This window comes from Equus przewalskii, chromosome 7, assembly GCF_037783145.1.
Source record: "Equus przewalskii isolate Varuska chromosome 7, EquPr2, whole genome shotgun sequence".
NCBI classification, from domain to species: Eukaryota; Metazoa; Chordata; class Mammalia; order Perissodactyla; family Equidae; genus Equus; species Equus przewalskii.
The window spans coordinates 4,240,330-4,257,535 of NC_091837.1; the positions used below are offsets into that span (position 1 = coordinate 4,240,330).

At 52.6% G+C, this 17,206-nt stretch overlaps 1 protein-coding gene across 2 annotated transcripts in view; it reads right to left on the minus strand.

Moving 5' to 3' along the window:
• Positions 1 to 204: 204 nt before the first annotated feature.
• The window catches only part of SMARCB1 (SWI/SNF related BAF chromatin remodeling complex subunit B1), a 33,257-nt gene continuing 16,255 nt past the window's right edge, over positions 205 to 17,206 (minus strand). For both annotated transcript variants that reach the window (XM_070626874.1, XM_070626873.1), the window contains exons 6-9: positions 14,453 to 14,619; positions 7,869 to 8,059; positions 926 to 1,057; positions 205 to 513 (exon numbers count right to left, since the gene is read on the minus strand). In XM_070626874.1, the coding sequence (XP_070482975.1) occupies positions 474 to 513; positions 926 to 1,057; positions 7,869 to 8,059; positions 14,453 to 14,619 (530 nt within the window). In that variant the 3' untranslated portion in view covers positions 205 to 473. The remainder of the gene's footprint in view (positions 514 to 925; positions 1,058 to 7,868; positions 8,060 to 14,452; positions 14,620 to 17,206) is intronic.

Sequence of the window (17,206 nt, forward strand, 5' to 3'; positions counted from 1 at the left end):
AGGGCTGTGCTCTGACTCAGGCCTTGGGTGGCTGAGAGGGGGACCCTGGAGCCCCGTCACCCCCACCTGCCCACCTGGGATCGCATGCACACAAGGGCAAGAGGCCTGGCTCACCAACCGTGGCCACCCATCATCCCCAGCCAGGCCCTGCTCCTTGCTTTCCCCGTTCAGATTTTTATGTCACCTCTCGGAAGACACAGAACATGACCTGTTGCCTTTATTGACAAAGTGTTGCTAGCCCTGCCTGGGGCTCCTATACAAAAACAGAACACAACCCCAAGTGAGGCCTCTTCCTGACCAGGAAGGTCGGGCCTGGGGCTCAGCAAATGGAATGTATGCCTGGGGGAGGGTGGCCTGGACGGCCCCCTGCCCGTGCTCCTCAGGACGGCCTGGGCTGCCCCCTTGCCAGAAGATGGAGGAGAGGCGGGCTGACCTTCTGAATGCTCCGTGGGAGCCGAGTGCTGCTGGGCTGGTTACCAGGCCGGGGCAGTGTTGGCGAGACGCCGCATCCGCCTGCAGGAGGGGAGAGGGCAGTGACCCAGGGCCAGCTTCCTGCTCTGGGTGGCTGCCCTCCCCCAGGATCTCTAGGGCAGCCAGGTACAGGAGTGGGGACAGAGACAGGATGTGGCAGGTGGGATCCCTAGCCCCTCCCTGGGCCTGGGCCTGTCTGTTGCTTGGAGCCTGAAATTGCCCTCTGTGCTGCCTGTTCAGGCCCCACCCTCCTCTCAGGGTCCTGATACCTGGGTCTGGGCTGTGGTCAGACCTGACCGGAGGGCTGGATGGGGACTTGTCACCCAGGGGCCTGCCTCTGGCAACACAGATCCCTTCCCGGTCACCAGGTCAGCAGGGAAAGGCGAAGGTCCCACCCCTGCCTGGAAGATAGTGCCTGGGGGCAGAGCCAGCTGCAGGGGCCTGGAGGGGGTACCTTGTGTTCCTGTCCTGGTCCCGGATCTTCTTTTCCATCTCGGCGTCTGTCAGGGTCTCCAGCAGCGGACACCACTGGTCAGCATCGCCTGTGTTCCGGATGGCAATCTCCACCGTGGGCAGGGGGTTCTCACTGTGGGGCGGAGAGACGAGGACCTGCTGGTTCACAGGGCAGCAGCCGGAGCGGCCCTCAGAAACCAGTCTGCCATCACCCCGCCCCCAGCAGAAGGAACAGTGGGGTCAGGGCATGGCGGGAAGGCCCCGGGCTGTCCTGCTTCCTCCTGCCTGGGGCCCATTTCCGTGCCCAGATCCTCAGAGCAGCACTGAGAGGGAAGGCCGGGGACGCTCCTGCTACCTGAACCTCAAGGCAGAGCCGCCAGGACCTCTCCTGGCAACAACTGCTGCCCCCATGACCCCGGGCTTCTCTTCAAGCAGACTCTCAATAGGCCCTTTGCTGCCGCCTCAGCACCTCTGGGTCTGTGAGACTGCAGAGGAGAAGGAAGCCACCATGTGGGGGTGGCTTCCATGACAGGACAGTGTCGCTGGGCCAGCCATTACCACTGGACCTGGAGGGAGGGGAGGGCTGTCTGTCCTGCTTGGTGTCCAGGGCCAGGACCCACCAATCAGGAAACAGATGGAGGTGAAAAGAGACCAAAAGGAGGGTCCACCCGAGAGTCCTCTCCAGGGAATGTGTGCCTGGGGGAGGGTGGCCTGGACACTTACTGAGGGCCGCTGGGCAGCTGCTCCTGAAGGTTCCATACACTTGGCCCTCAGCCACTTTGCTAGGGCCAAACTAAGCCCCAAAGAGGCTGGGCTCTTTGCTTAGGGCACAGAACTGGGCCCTGGAACCCTCATCCTCAACCACTGCACCCTGGGGTCCTTCAGTGACTACCCCGGGGGCTACCTGCACATCCTCTTGCTGCCAAGAGGCCCCTGTGCCCCCCACCTGCAGGGCTGACCCCCAAACCCCCAGCCTGGCAGGCACCCCTTGGAATGCGGCTTTAACCATGATCCTCTCCCACCCCTTCCTGCTGTCCCCACGCCGGCCTCCCAGGCCCTTTGCTCCCCGCTCCAGCCGGCAGCCTGTGCCTCTCTCCTGAGGCTCAGTGCCCAGAAGGCCTGCCCAGCTCTCCCGCAGCTCTGTCAGGAGTCTGCCCCTGCAGCCTGAAGCCCACACAGCTGTGAGTGTGGGGCTGCAAGTGCAGGCCAGTGAGATGGGGAGGGCCCAGAGACGCTGGCAGATGATGGAAGAGAAGAGGACAGCCCCTGGTGGTCAGCCTTGGTTTGCACACCTCCTCTGGAAGACAGGGACATTATTGCTAGGAGGGATTTTCAGAGGATGACTGTTATTACAGCAGCCAACACACATCCAGTGAGCAGCTTCCTGGGGCTATCGGCCTTGTCACACAGCCACCCTGTAGCCTGGCCCAAGGTCGCAGGAGTGATCAGCTGGGGAGGAGCGAGAACCCTTGCCTGACCCCCTGCTCCTCTCATTGCCAACCAGTAAATCACGGCCAAGTGCCAGTTCAAGCCTCCACTGTGCTGCTCTCCTGGCCCAGGGTCTCAGGCACAGTGAGCACACAGGACACAGCCCTGAGCTGTCCCCGGCTCCCCGCAGAAGCAGGGCTCACCTCTTGCTGCTAAAGTCTGGCCGTTGCGGTTCTCACCCATGAGGCCCGGGAGCCTGAGACCATGGTGGTGACTCAGACGCCAGTGACAGGGCAGCACCAGTCCCCAGCGAGTGGTACACAGGGGCCAACCCCTCCTCATCAGCTCCTAACAGCTGTTCTGCAGCCAGCGCGGTGGTTTGGCAATCCAGGAACCGCCCAGCCACAGACCCAAACATCATTCCTCACCTCAAGGGCTCCCAGCCTACGTCCTCAGGGGGCAGACATGAAAGGCGCCAAGGCCGCACCGAGGGGAGCAAAACATGTTCTTGTCCTAATTTAAACAAGAGCCGATGAGTGGGTCCCGGAGGCCCCTTTGTTTACCTCCCCTTGCTCTGGGAAGATTCCACTCCAGTGCATTTATTCTAAAATAAGAACTCCTGGAACCAAGCACGGAAGCATGGGCCTGGAGCCAGCAGGCCAGACTCGGGTTTGGGGGGACATGCGGGAAGAGAGCCACCCTGCCTCCCGTCCCTCCAAGGGGCTTCTGATTCATGGACTTCAAGGCCGCCTGGAACGCCATTCCTATGGCACTGCAGTGTCCAGGTGATGACCCTGAGCCCAGGTGAGGGAGGGCCATGTCTGAGGTGACAGAGGGACCTGCCCTGATACTCAGACAATATCTTAAGGTTCATTTTCAATGTGGTCTCACTTTTATGACCTCAGGTGACTCAAGAGGCCAGCTGAGAAGCATCAGTATGCCCACTGTACAAATGAGAGAACGGAGTGGGGAACGGCCTCTCAACTGGGGGAGGGGGGAGGCAAAGTGCGACGTCACCCTCCTGTTCAAGACTGACTTTCAACTAGGGTGCCAAGTGCACTCAATGGGGAATGAGCAGTCTTTCCAACAAATGGCGCTGGCACAACAAGACCGTGGATTAGGCAATGGTTTCTTAGGTATGACTCTAAAAGCACAAGCAAGAAAAGAAAAAATAGATAAATTGGACTTTATCAAAATTTAAAACTTTTGTGCTTCAAAGAACACTGTCATGAAAGTGAAAAGACAACCCACAAAATGGGAGAAAATATTTGCCAATCATTTATCTGATAAGGGACTTGTATCTAGAATATATAAAGAACTCTTACAACTCTTTACAATAATAAAGACAAATAATCCAATTAAAAAACAAAGCCCTTTTTCCAAAGAAGACATACAAATGGCCAACAGCACATGAAAAGATGGTCAGTATCATTAGTAATTAGGGAAATGCAAATCAAAACCACCACGAGGTGCCGCTCCACCCCCACCAGGATGGCTAGAACCAAACATCAGATAACAAGGGTTGGCGAGGATGCGGAGAGACCGGAAGCCTCGCTCTGCTGGTGGGAAGGTAAAGATGCAGCTCCGCTGGAAAGCAGTCTGGCAGTTCCTCAAAATGCTGGACCTAGTTCCAACATCACCCAGCAATCCCACTCCTGGGTATACACCCAGAGAACTGATAATAGGTGTTCAAACAAACACTTGTACAGGAATGTTCATAGCAACACTATTTGAAATAGCCAAAAAGTGGAAACAACCCAAATGTCCATCAACTGATGAGTGGATAAATAAGATACAGTGTATCTATATGCTGGAGTATTATTCAGCCAGAAAAAGGAATGAAGTTCTGATACAGGCTACTACACGGATGAACCCTGAAAACATTGTGCCAGACACAAAAGACCCTATATTATATGATCCTACTCATACTAAGTACACAGGACAAGCACATCTATAGACAGAAAGTAGATGAGTGATTGCCCAGGGCTGCAATACTGGGTGCAGTGGGGAGTGACTGCTAGAGTGTGGCCTTCCTTCTGGGGTGATGAGTACGTTCTCAGACTGACTGTGGTGCTTGCACAACTCTGCGATACACTAGAACCCACTGAACTGCACAATCTAGATGGGGGAACCGTATGGTCTATGAATTGTCTCTCAGTAAAGCTGTTACAAAAACAGGCAAAGCAAATGCCACCATCAGGCCAGGGCAGGTGGGCAGAGCTCTAGGAGTAACCTCTGTGGTTCATGGTCAAGTGGTCCTAAGGGACCCTGGTGTCTCCCAACCCTCATGCTGTGCCAGTGACAATGTCTCTCTGTCCCCCATCAGGCCGAGGTTCTCTGACCCTTTGCCTGTCCCCGACTTCCTCCTAGCCAGCATCCTGCCCTGGCCACCTCACCCCAGGTTCCATGCCCTCCTCCCCAGGCCTGCAGGCTCTGGTGACTTTGGTGGCCATGCACACAAATCTCCTCTGCTAGGCAAGACACTATTTCTTCTCTGTGTCCCCAGCCCAGGGCACAGATCTGGCCCAGAGGAGGTGCCAGTAACTCTGCTGGATATAACTTTCCTCACAGGTGGCTGCTCACACATCTCGGTCAATGTCTGACACCCTCGCACGCTCTGCTCCGCCCCGTGCCCCACCCGCCGATAGAGCCCTGTCTCCCTTCTGTCATTCACTTTCTCTCTGTCCCTATTCCACTGGCTCCAGGACATTTACATGTCACTCTGGTTCAGCCCTGTTCTCTAGGAGCTGAGGGCCCCCACCCATGTGCCACACGCCTGTGTCCCGTGGCTCACCTACAGCTCTGCTCCCCTCAGGCCTGCCCTGCCCCCAGCACTGCAGCCTGGTCTCTGACTTGTGGGCATCTTGCCCCTGCATACCACGTCCTGTGCCCAGCAGCTTGCCCAGCTCCACTGGGAACACAACTCAGTGTCACATTGTTGAGGAGGGCACCGCAGCCAGACAGGGCTCACTCTGGCAGGAGACGGACAGGACTGGCTCCCAGAAGTCAGAGCGTTTCTTTCCAACATGGAGTGATAGAGGCCCAGAATTTAAAGACCTTTTAAAGGAGTCATGTGACTCAGCAGTTGCCAAGCCTTGTGCGTAGCAGAGACCAGGCTGGGAAAGTCCTGGTCTGGCTCTCCATGGGCCAAGTGAGGACCCACTGGGGACGCAGGAGCCCACTCTCCCTCCCCCAGGCAGGGCCCGAGGGCAGGCAGAGGCCCGGAGAGCAGGGAAGGGCTGACGCTTGCCTCCCTGGGGGAAGCTCCTGAGGGAAACAGGGGGGCAGCGAGGAGAACGCAGATTGGGGTCAAGAGACACAAGTTCCAGTCCCCTTGCTTGCCACAGCAGGCCACAGTCTGTCCCCTGGATGATGAAGCCTGTGACGAGCCAGGCTCTGACCCAAAGCTCCCCTTCCTGTCCTTGCCAGCCCTCTCCAGAGCTTCCCACTGCCCAGACAAGACAGAGCAGACAGAGCAGGCCAGGCCCAGCGTGGAGTTCACGAGGCCTGGTGAGCTGGAGAAACACAAGCAGCCCTCCTGATACCAAAAGAGGCCCTCCCAGACCCCCAGGCAGGCCGCGCCCCTCCTGCCTGGCTGCCCCAGGCTGCTGCGGAGGGGACGTGTCTTCCCCCTGGTCCCCAGCAGGGCAGCCGTGCCCTCAATCCCCAGGATCTGAAACCTGCACGCGCAGCACTAGAAACGCTGCCTGTCCACACAACTGGAATTGGTTAACTGTCTGCTAGATAAGGGAGGGCTGTAAGTCCTCTGTAAGTCCTGACCTGTCACCACCACAGGCTCCCGAGGGACGCCTGCTCTGGAGCTACTTGGCGCACTGCTGACAGCCCGAAGCTTAACAAGGGCTTTAGGCAGAGGGCTCAGGTCACCTGGGGGTCAGAACAGAAGGGATGCTGCCAGATGTGTTGACACACTCAGGGTCCCGCTGCTGGGAGCAGCACAACACCCCTCCGCCCCAGCCCTGCACGTGCCAGTCATCAGGTGGGTTCTGATGCCACTGGCATCTGGGGAATAAGGTACTCTGCACTGATGTCATTTCCAGGCCCTTTACCATGTCACCGCCTCCCAGGACCTCAGCATCAACTCTGGGAAGTGAGAGACTGGTCTCAGGCCCACTGGCCTTGGCTCCAGGGCAGAGTGGACAGACACACACTGCACCACGAGCAGCCCTCCCACAGGAAGCGGAGACGTGGGCCAGACGCCACCTCCCCGGCTCACCAAGACCTCCCACCTGGGCGCGGACCCCATCTGTGAAGCAGGACCACCTGGAGGGTCAGAGGAGGTGCTGGATGCACTGTCTCAGCCGAGATGCCTGAAGCACAGACAGCACAAGACCTCCCCCGGGGGCACAGCGGTTTCCCAGGCCCAGAACCACGTGCCCTGTGGGTGCACAGCCATTCCTTCTCTCTTGCTCAGATTTACAGGAAGCCATAAGAAAGCTGTCTCTTGGGATTTCTGGGAGAACCAGCTGAGACACAAACACACTCATGAGCTCCATTAACTGTCACGTCTTCACAAAAACACCTTCATACTTGCTCCTCATGTAACATTTTAAGCTGCAGTCCCTAAATAATGCCTGCCAAATGTGGACGATGACAGTTTGATGAGCAGAATAAATCCTAACATCCTGTTTTGATGCCGGGATACGCGGCACCACCCCCACCACACAGCATCCCAACACAGAAAGGGAGCTTTGGGGACAGGGCTGGATATGACGAGCAGTCCTGACACGTCCGTGAGCTCCACGCTCAGTCAATGCTCAAGAGTTCTACCCTGGCCAGGCCCACGCTTTGCACTGCAGGGCTACCACCAACAAGAAGGCCACGTCTGTCTCTCGAGGAGTCCCTGTCCCGCGGGCCATCCCCCACCCCAGCACAGAGGACATTGGAGCAGAATGTTCTGTCTACACTGCCGCCTTTGCAGGCAGTCTGAATGTGGCTGCATCTTCCATGCCATGCATCCAGGCTCCGGCCAGCATGGGTGCTCACCAACTCGTCTCTGAACAACGGCGAGATGCGACAGTAAAAAGAAGCTGCTGGAGGACTCCCTGACTCTCTCAAGCCGGAGAGGGCTAGATGGAGTCGCCCTTGTTTGAGACTGAATGCAAGTTCATTGGATGAAGAAGCCTGCGGTGGGTGACCCTGACAGAGGGACAGTTAGGCCAAGAGTGCAGAGAGAGCACAGAGGGGCATGAGGGCTGCGGAGGGGCTGCTGGCAGCAGAGCATGGCCCAGGCAGTCAGGGTAGGTGGAGGATGGAGGGGACAGATACAGAGCCTCCTCAGCCCCACTCCTACTGTGATGGGGCACGGGGAGCCCAGCAGTGACGCACACGAGGCGGGAGGGGTAAGCCAACCAATGGCCACAGAGCTGGCGGAGGCCACCGACCAGACCGTACTGGGAGGTTCCAGAAAGCCCCAAAGGCATCAACACACAGGGAGAAGTCTCTTCCCCAGAGCAGGTTTGCAGAAGAATGAGGGACGGACTCGTCCATGATCCTACCTGAAGGCGTAGGTCTTCTGATGCCAGCTCAGCTGTCCCCGAATGCTGTACGCAATGGTGGTGACGAACTCCCCGCCCAGCCCCAGCTCTGAGCACAGCTTCAGGGCAAACTTCTCCGGTGAGTTCTCCTTCTCTGACATGTCCCACTCGAACTGGTCCACCAGGGAGATGTTTCCCACGTGGATGTTCAGCTGGAGCCAGAACCAAAGAATACAAGTTAGGACAGTCAGCACTGCCCCCAAGCCAGGGGCCCAGGGAGGTGGGACAGCACGCTCTGGAACTGCCAGGCTGGGCTGGACCCAGCCCATGACCTACCCACTGAGGACCAGGGCTGTCCTTGCCCTTCTCGCCGAGGTTCCTCATCCCACAGCACAGGGCTGACCCCACAAACTTCCCAGGGTGGCCAAGAAGGGCTCTGGTTCGGGGTCCCCTACAGTCGCCTCAAGGGAAGACCCTGAAGTGGCCCCAGGGCACTGAGTCGCACCTCACCCCTATTCCCATCCTCCTTGCTCCCCTCACTGGCCAGCACACTCTTTTCTGCCCTTTATCCCTGCTGGTCTTGATCTTTACCACGCGACTACACAGGTCAGGGAGGGCTCAGCTCCAGGGTCACTCCTTAGACACTGCCCCTGAGCACTCGCCTGAGCCAAAGCCTACCCCCTTCCTCCGTGTCTTTATGGAGTGTGCCCAGCTCTGAAATCATCTTGCTAGGTGTGCTCACAGGTTGACACTCCGCTTTTAAGCCCATAAGGTGCAGGAAAAGCCTGAGGGGAGCAAGGGCCCATGGCCAGCTCCTCTCACCACACTCTCTAGCAGACACCCTGCTGACATGCAACTTGCAGCTGGAGAGGGTCCAGGCCCTGTGTATACAGCACCCAGACCAAGACAGAACACAGCAGGTACCCCAGGAGCTCCCCACCTACACTTGCCCCGGGACCACCACCCTGACTTCGCATCGCCCCGATGAGCTAGCTAGCTGTGCCCACTCTGACACTGGGTATCAATCACTGAGTCGCAGGAAGGACAATTCAGGGTTCAGCTGTGTTCACTGGGCTTTGTGTCCACAGGACTCCTCCCACTGCCATCCAGTCCTCTGTCAGGTGAGCAGGCCACAGTGCAGCTGCCCACTCATGCCACTGTCCCTGGGTGCTCAGCTAGGCTTCTAAGATGAGGCTCAGGGCAGGCAACAACTGCTCAGGGCCCAGCCCACACAGGGCAAAACGCGGGACCCCACCCTGCCTCCATTCCCAAAGCCCTGCGCACCACGTTCCTGTCCTGCAGCCAAGCCCCCAGCCCTTCCCATCTCCACGCTATGCCCACCCTGGCTAACCATGATAGGCATGCGGAATGGACTCGGAAGAGCTGCCCCTTCCCCTAAGAGGCACCAGATGCCCAGTGAACCACGTCCACACGCTGGAACCCGACAGCATGTGAAGCAGCAGGCAGCCCAGAAACACATCCAAGAGGACCAGCTGGTGTGGCGGCTCACACCCAGCAAGTCCTGCTCAGGGTGCCACACCATCAGTCCTCTCGGCCACCAGGGGGCACCGTGCAGACAGGTTGCCTGTCCCCTGCCAAGTGGTCACTAATGCTTTAATTTATGAAGAAATAGAGATTACACACCTACCAAGGGGAGGCACAGGAGATACAATGGTGGGTAAAACAGACAAAAAGCCGACTTCACGGGTTGACACCCAGTGAGGAGAGAGACATAGACCTAACCAAGGTGTACACGTGGATGCATAGTATATCAGATGGTGCCAAGTGCTGAGGAGGAAAAAGAGGGGAAGGGTAGAGAGAGAAGGGACAGGAGGCCCAGGAAGGGCTCCCAGGGGAGGTGACAGTTTAGGAAGAACTGAATGAGCCTAGAAAGCAGGCCATGTGGCTCCCTCAGGGGAAGGTCCCCAGCAGACTAGGGCCTGAGGCTGTCGTAAGGGCTCTGGTTTCCACAGAAGGGTCTGGAAAGCCTGCAGGGTATTTTGAGCAGAGGAGAGACACTCTGGCTGCCGCTCAGACCCCTGGTGGAGGGAGCTGTCTGGCAGTGGCAGGGCGGGGTGGTGACGGACAGCCAGACTCACAAAGGGTGGGCTCACACAGAAGAGGCAGGGCCAGGAGCCCCAGGCAAGCCTGCGCAGGGCCAGGCTCCAGTCTGTGTCTCCAGCCTCGACCTGCTTCACCCTGTGTGCCTTTTCACTCCCCAGAAAGGGCGTGGCTGGCCCTGCAGCATCTGATGGCTCAACCTGCAGCAGCACTGAGCCCCAACCCTGGACCTGAGCGGAGCCGACCCAGGCCACATGCCCTGGGAAAGGTGGCCAGGCCTGGGCTTTGGTCCCAGCGTCACTGAGAAGATCTGTAAGCGGCAGCTCTAAGCTAAGCCACTGCTTTGTGAGGAGAGAGCTACACCTCAGATGCCACTGCTCCAAAGATTCCTGTCCTCTGCCATGTCCCAGGAGCCAAAGAACATCCTCACAGAAGCACCCAGCTCTTCTTGAGTCCCAGTTACTCGAAGGAAACCCTAGGTGTGAGCTTCAGTTTCCTCACTTACAAGATGAGACACTAGGTCACAGTGCCCACGAGGCCTCTGGCCTGATACACGCAGCAGTGTCCGACAGCAGGAGGTCCCTGATCAGCTGTGTCTGACCCCAGCACCGGCAAGCTCTCATGTCATCAAGCCAGGGAGGAAACCCAACCCGGAGACAGTCTCCCAACAGCCCACAGCCAACGCCATCCCACAGGTGGGGATTACAGGTGGGTTGGAGGGCCTGAAGGGGCCCCACGGCTGACAGCTATCCAGTCACCAAGAAAGCCTCCGGTCAGGGGAGCAGGAGGCAGCCCCAGGCACATTCTCAACTGCCTGACAGTTTTCTGTATGGCCCACATGCACCATAGGAGTAATAAAAAAATGGCACTCGGTTCTGAAAAAAATGTCAGGGAAGCCAGCTGGTTAGACTCATGAGGACCCTGCCTGTAGCTGACCCCAGCCATTTGGTACCATGTGGTTGGGTCTGGCTAACACCATAAGGCCACGTCCCCACCACGGTTACAGCACAAAGATGCAGCACAGAGCAGAGTCCTCGGGTCATCCTCAAGAGGCAACAGACTGAGCATGGGGACAGAAGCGAGGCTCCCACTGCTGTGCCTCACACCCCCCCTTTCTCTCCCACGACGTCCCCCTTCTTTCTCAGTCATGCGCTCTTCCTGCTGGTTGGCCATAATGTGAAACTGAAATGGGTTAAGAAAAACAAATTAATATTCCTCTCAAAAGTAATTAACTAGTAAGGAGATTAAATCAGTAATCAAAAACCTCCTGACAAAGAAAAGTCCTGGACCTGACGGCGTCACTAGTGAACTACACCAAACGTTTAAAGAGCTAACACCAGTCTCTACCGAATTCTGCCAAAAAACTGAAGACGAGAGAGTCTTCGTAACTTGCTGCCCTCATACCAAAGCCGGATACTACAAGGAAGGAAAACTATAGATCAATATTCCTTATGAACAGTGATGCAAAAATCCTCAACAGAATACTAGCAAACAGAATCCAGCAGCAGACTAAAAGGATTATACGCCACCACCAAGTGGGATCTATTCCCACAATACAAGGATGGTTCAATACGAAGATTGATCAATGTAATACTCATTAACAGAACAAAGGACAAATGCCACATGATTGTCTCAACTGATGCGGAAAAAACATTTGGCAAAATTCAACACTCCTTCATAATAAAAACACTCAACAAACTAGGAATAAAAAGAAACTACTTCAACATAACAAAATCCACATATGAAAAACCCACAGCAAATATCATACTCAGTGGTTAAAGACTGAAAGCTTTCCCTCCAAGATCAGGAACTAGACAAGGATGCCTGCTCTTGCCTCTTCTATTCACTATCATATTGGAATTTATACCCAGACCAATTAGGCAAGAAAAAGAATAAAAGACATCCAAATTGAAAAGGAAGTGAAGTTATCTCTGTTCACAGATGATATGATCATATATGGAGGAAACCCTTAAAAATTACACCAAAAAACTATTAGAACTAATAAATTCAGCAAAGTAGCAGGACGCAAAGTCAACACACAAATCAGCTGCATTTCTATATGCTAACAATGAACAACCTGAAAAGGAAATTAAGCAAACAATTCAATTTACAAGAGCATCAAAAAGAATAAAATACTTAGGAATTAACTTAACCAAGGAGGTGAAACACTTGCACGATGAAAACTACAAAACATTGCTGAAAGAAATTAAAGAAGGCATAAAGAAATGGAAAGACATCCTATGTTCATGTATTAGAAGACTTAAAATGTCAAGACTACGCAAAGCAATCTACATATTTAATGTAATCCCTATCAAAATTCCAATAATGTTTTTTGCAGAAATAGAAAAAAATCCATCCTAAAATTCGTATGGAATCTAAGGCACCCTGAACAGTCAAACAATCTTGAAAAAGCAGAACATGGGGCCGGCCCCGTGGCCAAGTGTTTAAGTTCGCATGTCCCGCTGCAGCGGCCCAGGGTTTTGATGGTTGGGGTCCTGGGCACGGACATGGCACCGCTCATCAGGCCACGCTGAGGTGGCATCCCACATGCCACAACTAGAAGGACCCACAACTAAAATATACAACTAGGTACTGGGGGGATTTGGGGAGAAAAAAGCAGGAGGAAAAAAAAGAAAAGATTGGCAACAGTTGCTAGCTCAAGTACCAATCTTGAAAAAAAAAAAAAAAGAACACATATTTTAAAAGAAAAAGCAGAACAAAGTTGGAAGCCTCACATTTCCTAATTTCAAACTTAGCACAAAGCTACAGTAATCAAAACAGGACTGAGATAAAGACAGTCCAGAGCCCAGAATACAGTGCCCAGAAATAAACCCTCACATATATGGTCAAACAATTTTAGGCAAGGGTGCCAAGACCATTCAATGTGGAAGGGACAGTCTTTTAAACAAATGGTGGTCAGAAAACAGGATATCCACGTGCAAAAGAATGAAGTTGGACCTTTACCTCACACTATATACAAAAATTAACTTAAAATAGATCAAAGGCATAAATTTAAAACTCTCAGAGAAAAACACAGGGCAAAAGCTTTATGACACTGGATTTGGCAATCATTTCTTGGATATGACACCAAAGGCAAAGGCAACAAGTGAAAAAATAGACAAACTGGACTTCACCAAAATTAAAAAGTTCTATGCATCAAAGGACACTATCAACAGAATAAAAAGGCAACCCACAGAATGGGAGAATATATTCACAAATCACACATCTGATAAGGGGTTGATATCCAGAAGATATAGAGAACTCGTAAAACTCAAAACAAGAGAACAAAAACCTGATTTAAAAATGGGCAAAGGACTTGAATAGACATTTGTCTAAAGAAGAAATTCAGCAGGGCTGGCCCTGTAGCCTAGTGGTTAAGTTTGGCGTGCTCTGCTTTGGTGGCTCAGGTTTGCGGTTTCGGATCCTGGGTGTGGACCTACACCACTCATCGACAGCCATGCTGTGGTGGTGTCCTACGTGCAAAACAGAGGAAGATTGGCACAGACGTTAGCTCAGGGTGAATCTTCCTCAAGCAGAAAGAGGATGACAGGGCCAGCCTAGTGGCACAGCGGTTAAGTTCACACATTCTGCTTCTAGGCGGCCTGGGGTTCGCCGGTTTGGATCCTGGGTGTGGACATGGCACCGCTTGGCAAGCCATGCTGTGGTAGGTGTCCCACATATAAAGTAGAGGAAGATGGGCACGGATGTTAGCTCAGGGCCAGGCTTCCTCAGCAAAAAGAGGAGGACTGGCAGTAGTTAGCTCAGGGCTAATCTTCCTTAAAAAAATAAAAAAGAGGACGACAGGCAACAGATGTTAGCTCAGGGCACAACTTTACCAGCAAAAAAAAAAAAAACAACAAAAAAGAAGAAGAAATACAAATGGCCAAAAAACATATGAAAAGATATTCAAGTCACTAATCAACAGGGAATGCAAGTCAAAACCACAATGAGATAACACCACCTCACACAGAGGAGGCTCTGAAGCAGGCAGTCCTAGCCCATATCCCAGCTCCACCACTTCTAAGCTGGGGAGTCTGGGGCAGGTGACCTCACCTCTCCATGTGCCCACCTCTTCACCTGTAACACAGCTGGGAAGGTAGCACCTTCCCCCAGGACTACAGCAGTTTACTGAGACAGTGCGGGGTGTGTTGGGCTCAGCCCAGCTCATGGGAAGAGTGTGGCAGTGTGCTCATCTTACTGCGGGCCTCCCTGCTCTGCCTATTGGCTGGACTTATCTCCTCTGTACCACCCAGGCTCAGCTCATGCCTGGCAGTGACATGGTAGCACCCCCTGAATGCACCCAGAATGTGATACCTTACTCAGAGAAGTCAGCCCACACCCTCTCTGGGGTGAGCAGAGCCATGTGTTGCCTTGAAGGACGGCTTTGCAAAAGCCCCGTCCTACAACACAAACCCTAAAGACAGATTTCTGCCAAGGCCTCAGTGTACCTCAGTACGCTGTGACCTGCGCCCCCCCCCCCCTCCGGGCCCCCGCCCCCGGGCCAGGACAAGGAAGGCCCCAGCATAGGGCAAGGAGCAGCCTACCTTGATGATGACACGCTGGTCTGACTGGTCCTCCAGGATGCTGTCTGTCGGGTAGGACTCGATCTGCTGCCTGATGGCAGAGGCGATGGCTGGCACGAATGTCAGTGGGTTCAAATCCAGGTCATCACAGAGGATTTCTGAAAACATCTCAGGGGTCATCAACTTCTCTGAAATCAGGAGAGAGGGCAGGGATTGCTGACTCATTACAGGGCCTAATCTCACCATGGTCAGGCCTTGCCTCCCCCCACCCCTTCCCCTCTGCCAAACCTCCTGGACAAAGATGAGGATGAAGATGAGGATGGCAGGAGAACTAAGGGTGGCTCTCCCTGGACATGGATGGGAGAGGAAGCACAGGATGGGCATCCTCATTCTGGTCCTCATTCCACACACACCTCCTCCTCCACACTTGCCAACACCTTGATCTCAGACTTCTAGCCTCCAAAACTGGCAGGAAATAAATTTCTGTGGTTTAAGCCAATGCATCTGCAGTACTTTGTTAGAGCAGCCCTGGCAACTAACACAGGTTCCTCCCGGATAAGCCACTTTGAGGTCAGTGTCCTAGCAGAGGATGGAACAGATGCATGTCCATCCACCACTTCCTCACCTCACTTTCCTTAGTACAGAAATCCCTCCAAGATAATATTAGCCTGCTTGTGGCTTTTTATGGACTTGCCCTCAGATTCTGACTCTGTGGGCATGCACTCAAGAAGGTGACAAGTTTGAAGGTGTGTACAAATCCGGGATCCTGGAAAGGTAACTGCACCAGGCATGAGCTTGCAGGGACCGTCTGCAACTGGCCAGATTACAACAAGATCCTATGTGGTCAAACGTTTTCTCCTCCTTCTGCCCTGTTCTTACAACCCAAAATTTAATACGACCACATGACACACTGGGATTAGCCACAGATAAGAGGAAGCCAAGAATGAATTCCCTCACAAGCACATGGTGTGATTCTGGCATCGAGAACCAGGTCTGCTGGGGACCAGCCCAGTGGCACATGGTTAAGTTCACACATTCCACTTCAGCGGCCCAGGGTTCGCCAGTTTGGATCCTGGGTATGGATCTATGCACCACTTGTCAAGCCATGCTGTGACAGGGGTCCCACATATAAAACAGAGGAAGATGGGCACGGCTGTTAGCTCAGGGCCAGTCTTCCTCAGCAAAAAGAGGAGGACTGGTGGCAGACGTTAGCTCAGGGTTAATCTTCCTCAAAAAAACAACCAGGTCTGCTCAAGACAACCGACCCCACCATTTCCTCAGTAGCCCAGAAGGAAGGCCAGAGAGCAGCCATACAGCCATGCTAACAGCACCATCAGGACAGACCCCAACACTCAGCCAGCCCATGATCAGTAACTCATAAAGCACAAAGCTAAAGTGTTCAGGCTAAGCACTCTATGAGTATGTTATTCAGAGCATTTTTAAAAATTAACCTTTTTAGTTTGAGATAATTGTAGATTAACATGCAGCTTGGTTACTGTAACTGTACAGCAGGCTTGAGATGGGGGAGACTGATTCCTCCCACTTTCTTCTTCTTTTTCAACATTGCTTTAGCTATTCTAGTTCCTTTGCCTTTCCATATCAATTTTAGAATAATTTTGTCCATATCTACAAAAAATCTTGCTGGGATTTTTCACAGCAATGGCATTAAACTTGCATATCAATTTAGGGTGAACTGGTATCTTGAATATTCTACTCCATGAACATGGTATGTCTGTCCATTTATTTAGATCTTCTTTAATCACTTTCATCAGTGTTTTGCAGTTTTGCCATACGAGCCTTGTTTGACTTACAAGTACATGTTTGATTTACACCTACGTATTTCTTTTTTGTTGAGTCACTAAAAATGGTAATATGTTTTTAATTTCAGTGTCCACGTGTTCACTAATTGTATACAGAAATATAACTGATTTTTGCATGTTCATCTTGTTATCCCATGACCTTGCTGAACTCGGTTAATACTAGAAGTTTCTTTTTTGTTGTTGTTGATCTCTTGAGATTTTCTATGTAGACAATCAGATCATCTACAGAGACAGTTTTATTTCGTCCTTTCTGACCCATATGTCTTTTATTTCATTTTCTTGCCTTATTGCACTGGCTAGTACTCTCAGCACTATGCTGAATAAGAGTAGTGAGAGCAGACATCCTGGCCTTGTCCCCGACCTTAGGGAGAAAGCGTTTGGCCTTTCACCATTAAATATAATGTTAGCTATAGGATATTTTATAGATGTTCTCTATCAAGTTGAAGAAGTTTCCCTCTATTCTATTCCCATTTTTTTGAGAGTTTTTATCAAGAACGAGTGTTGAATTTTGTTAAATGCTGTTTCTGCACCAATTGCCACGGTCAGGCGATTTTTCTTCTTCAGTCTGTTAATATGGTGGATTACACTGACTGATTTTCAAATACTGAACCAGCCTTGCATTCCTGGAATAAACCCCACTTAGATCATGGTGTATAATTCTTTTATAGATGGCTGAATTCTGTTTTTGTTAAGGATTTATGCTTCTATGATCATTAGGGATACTGGTCTCTAGTTTGCTTCCTTTGTATTTGCTTTGGCATTAGGTAATACTAGCTTTATAAAATAAATCGGCAGTGTGTTCTCTTCTATTTTCTGGAAGAGACTGCATAGAATTGGCGTTAATTCTTCTTCAAATGGTTAGCAGAATTCTCCCGATATCCACCTGGGCCCGGAGATTTCCTTTTTGGGAGGTTTTAAATTATGAATCCAATGTCCTTTAATAGTTATAGGGCAA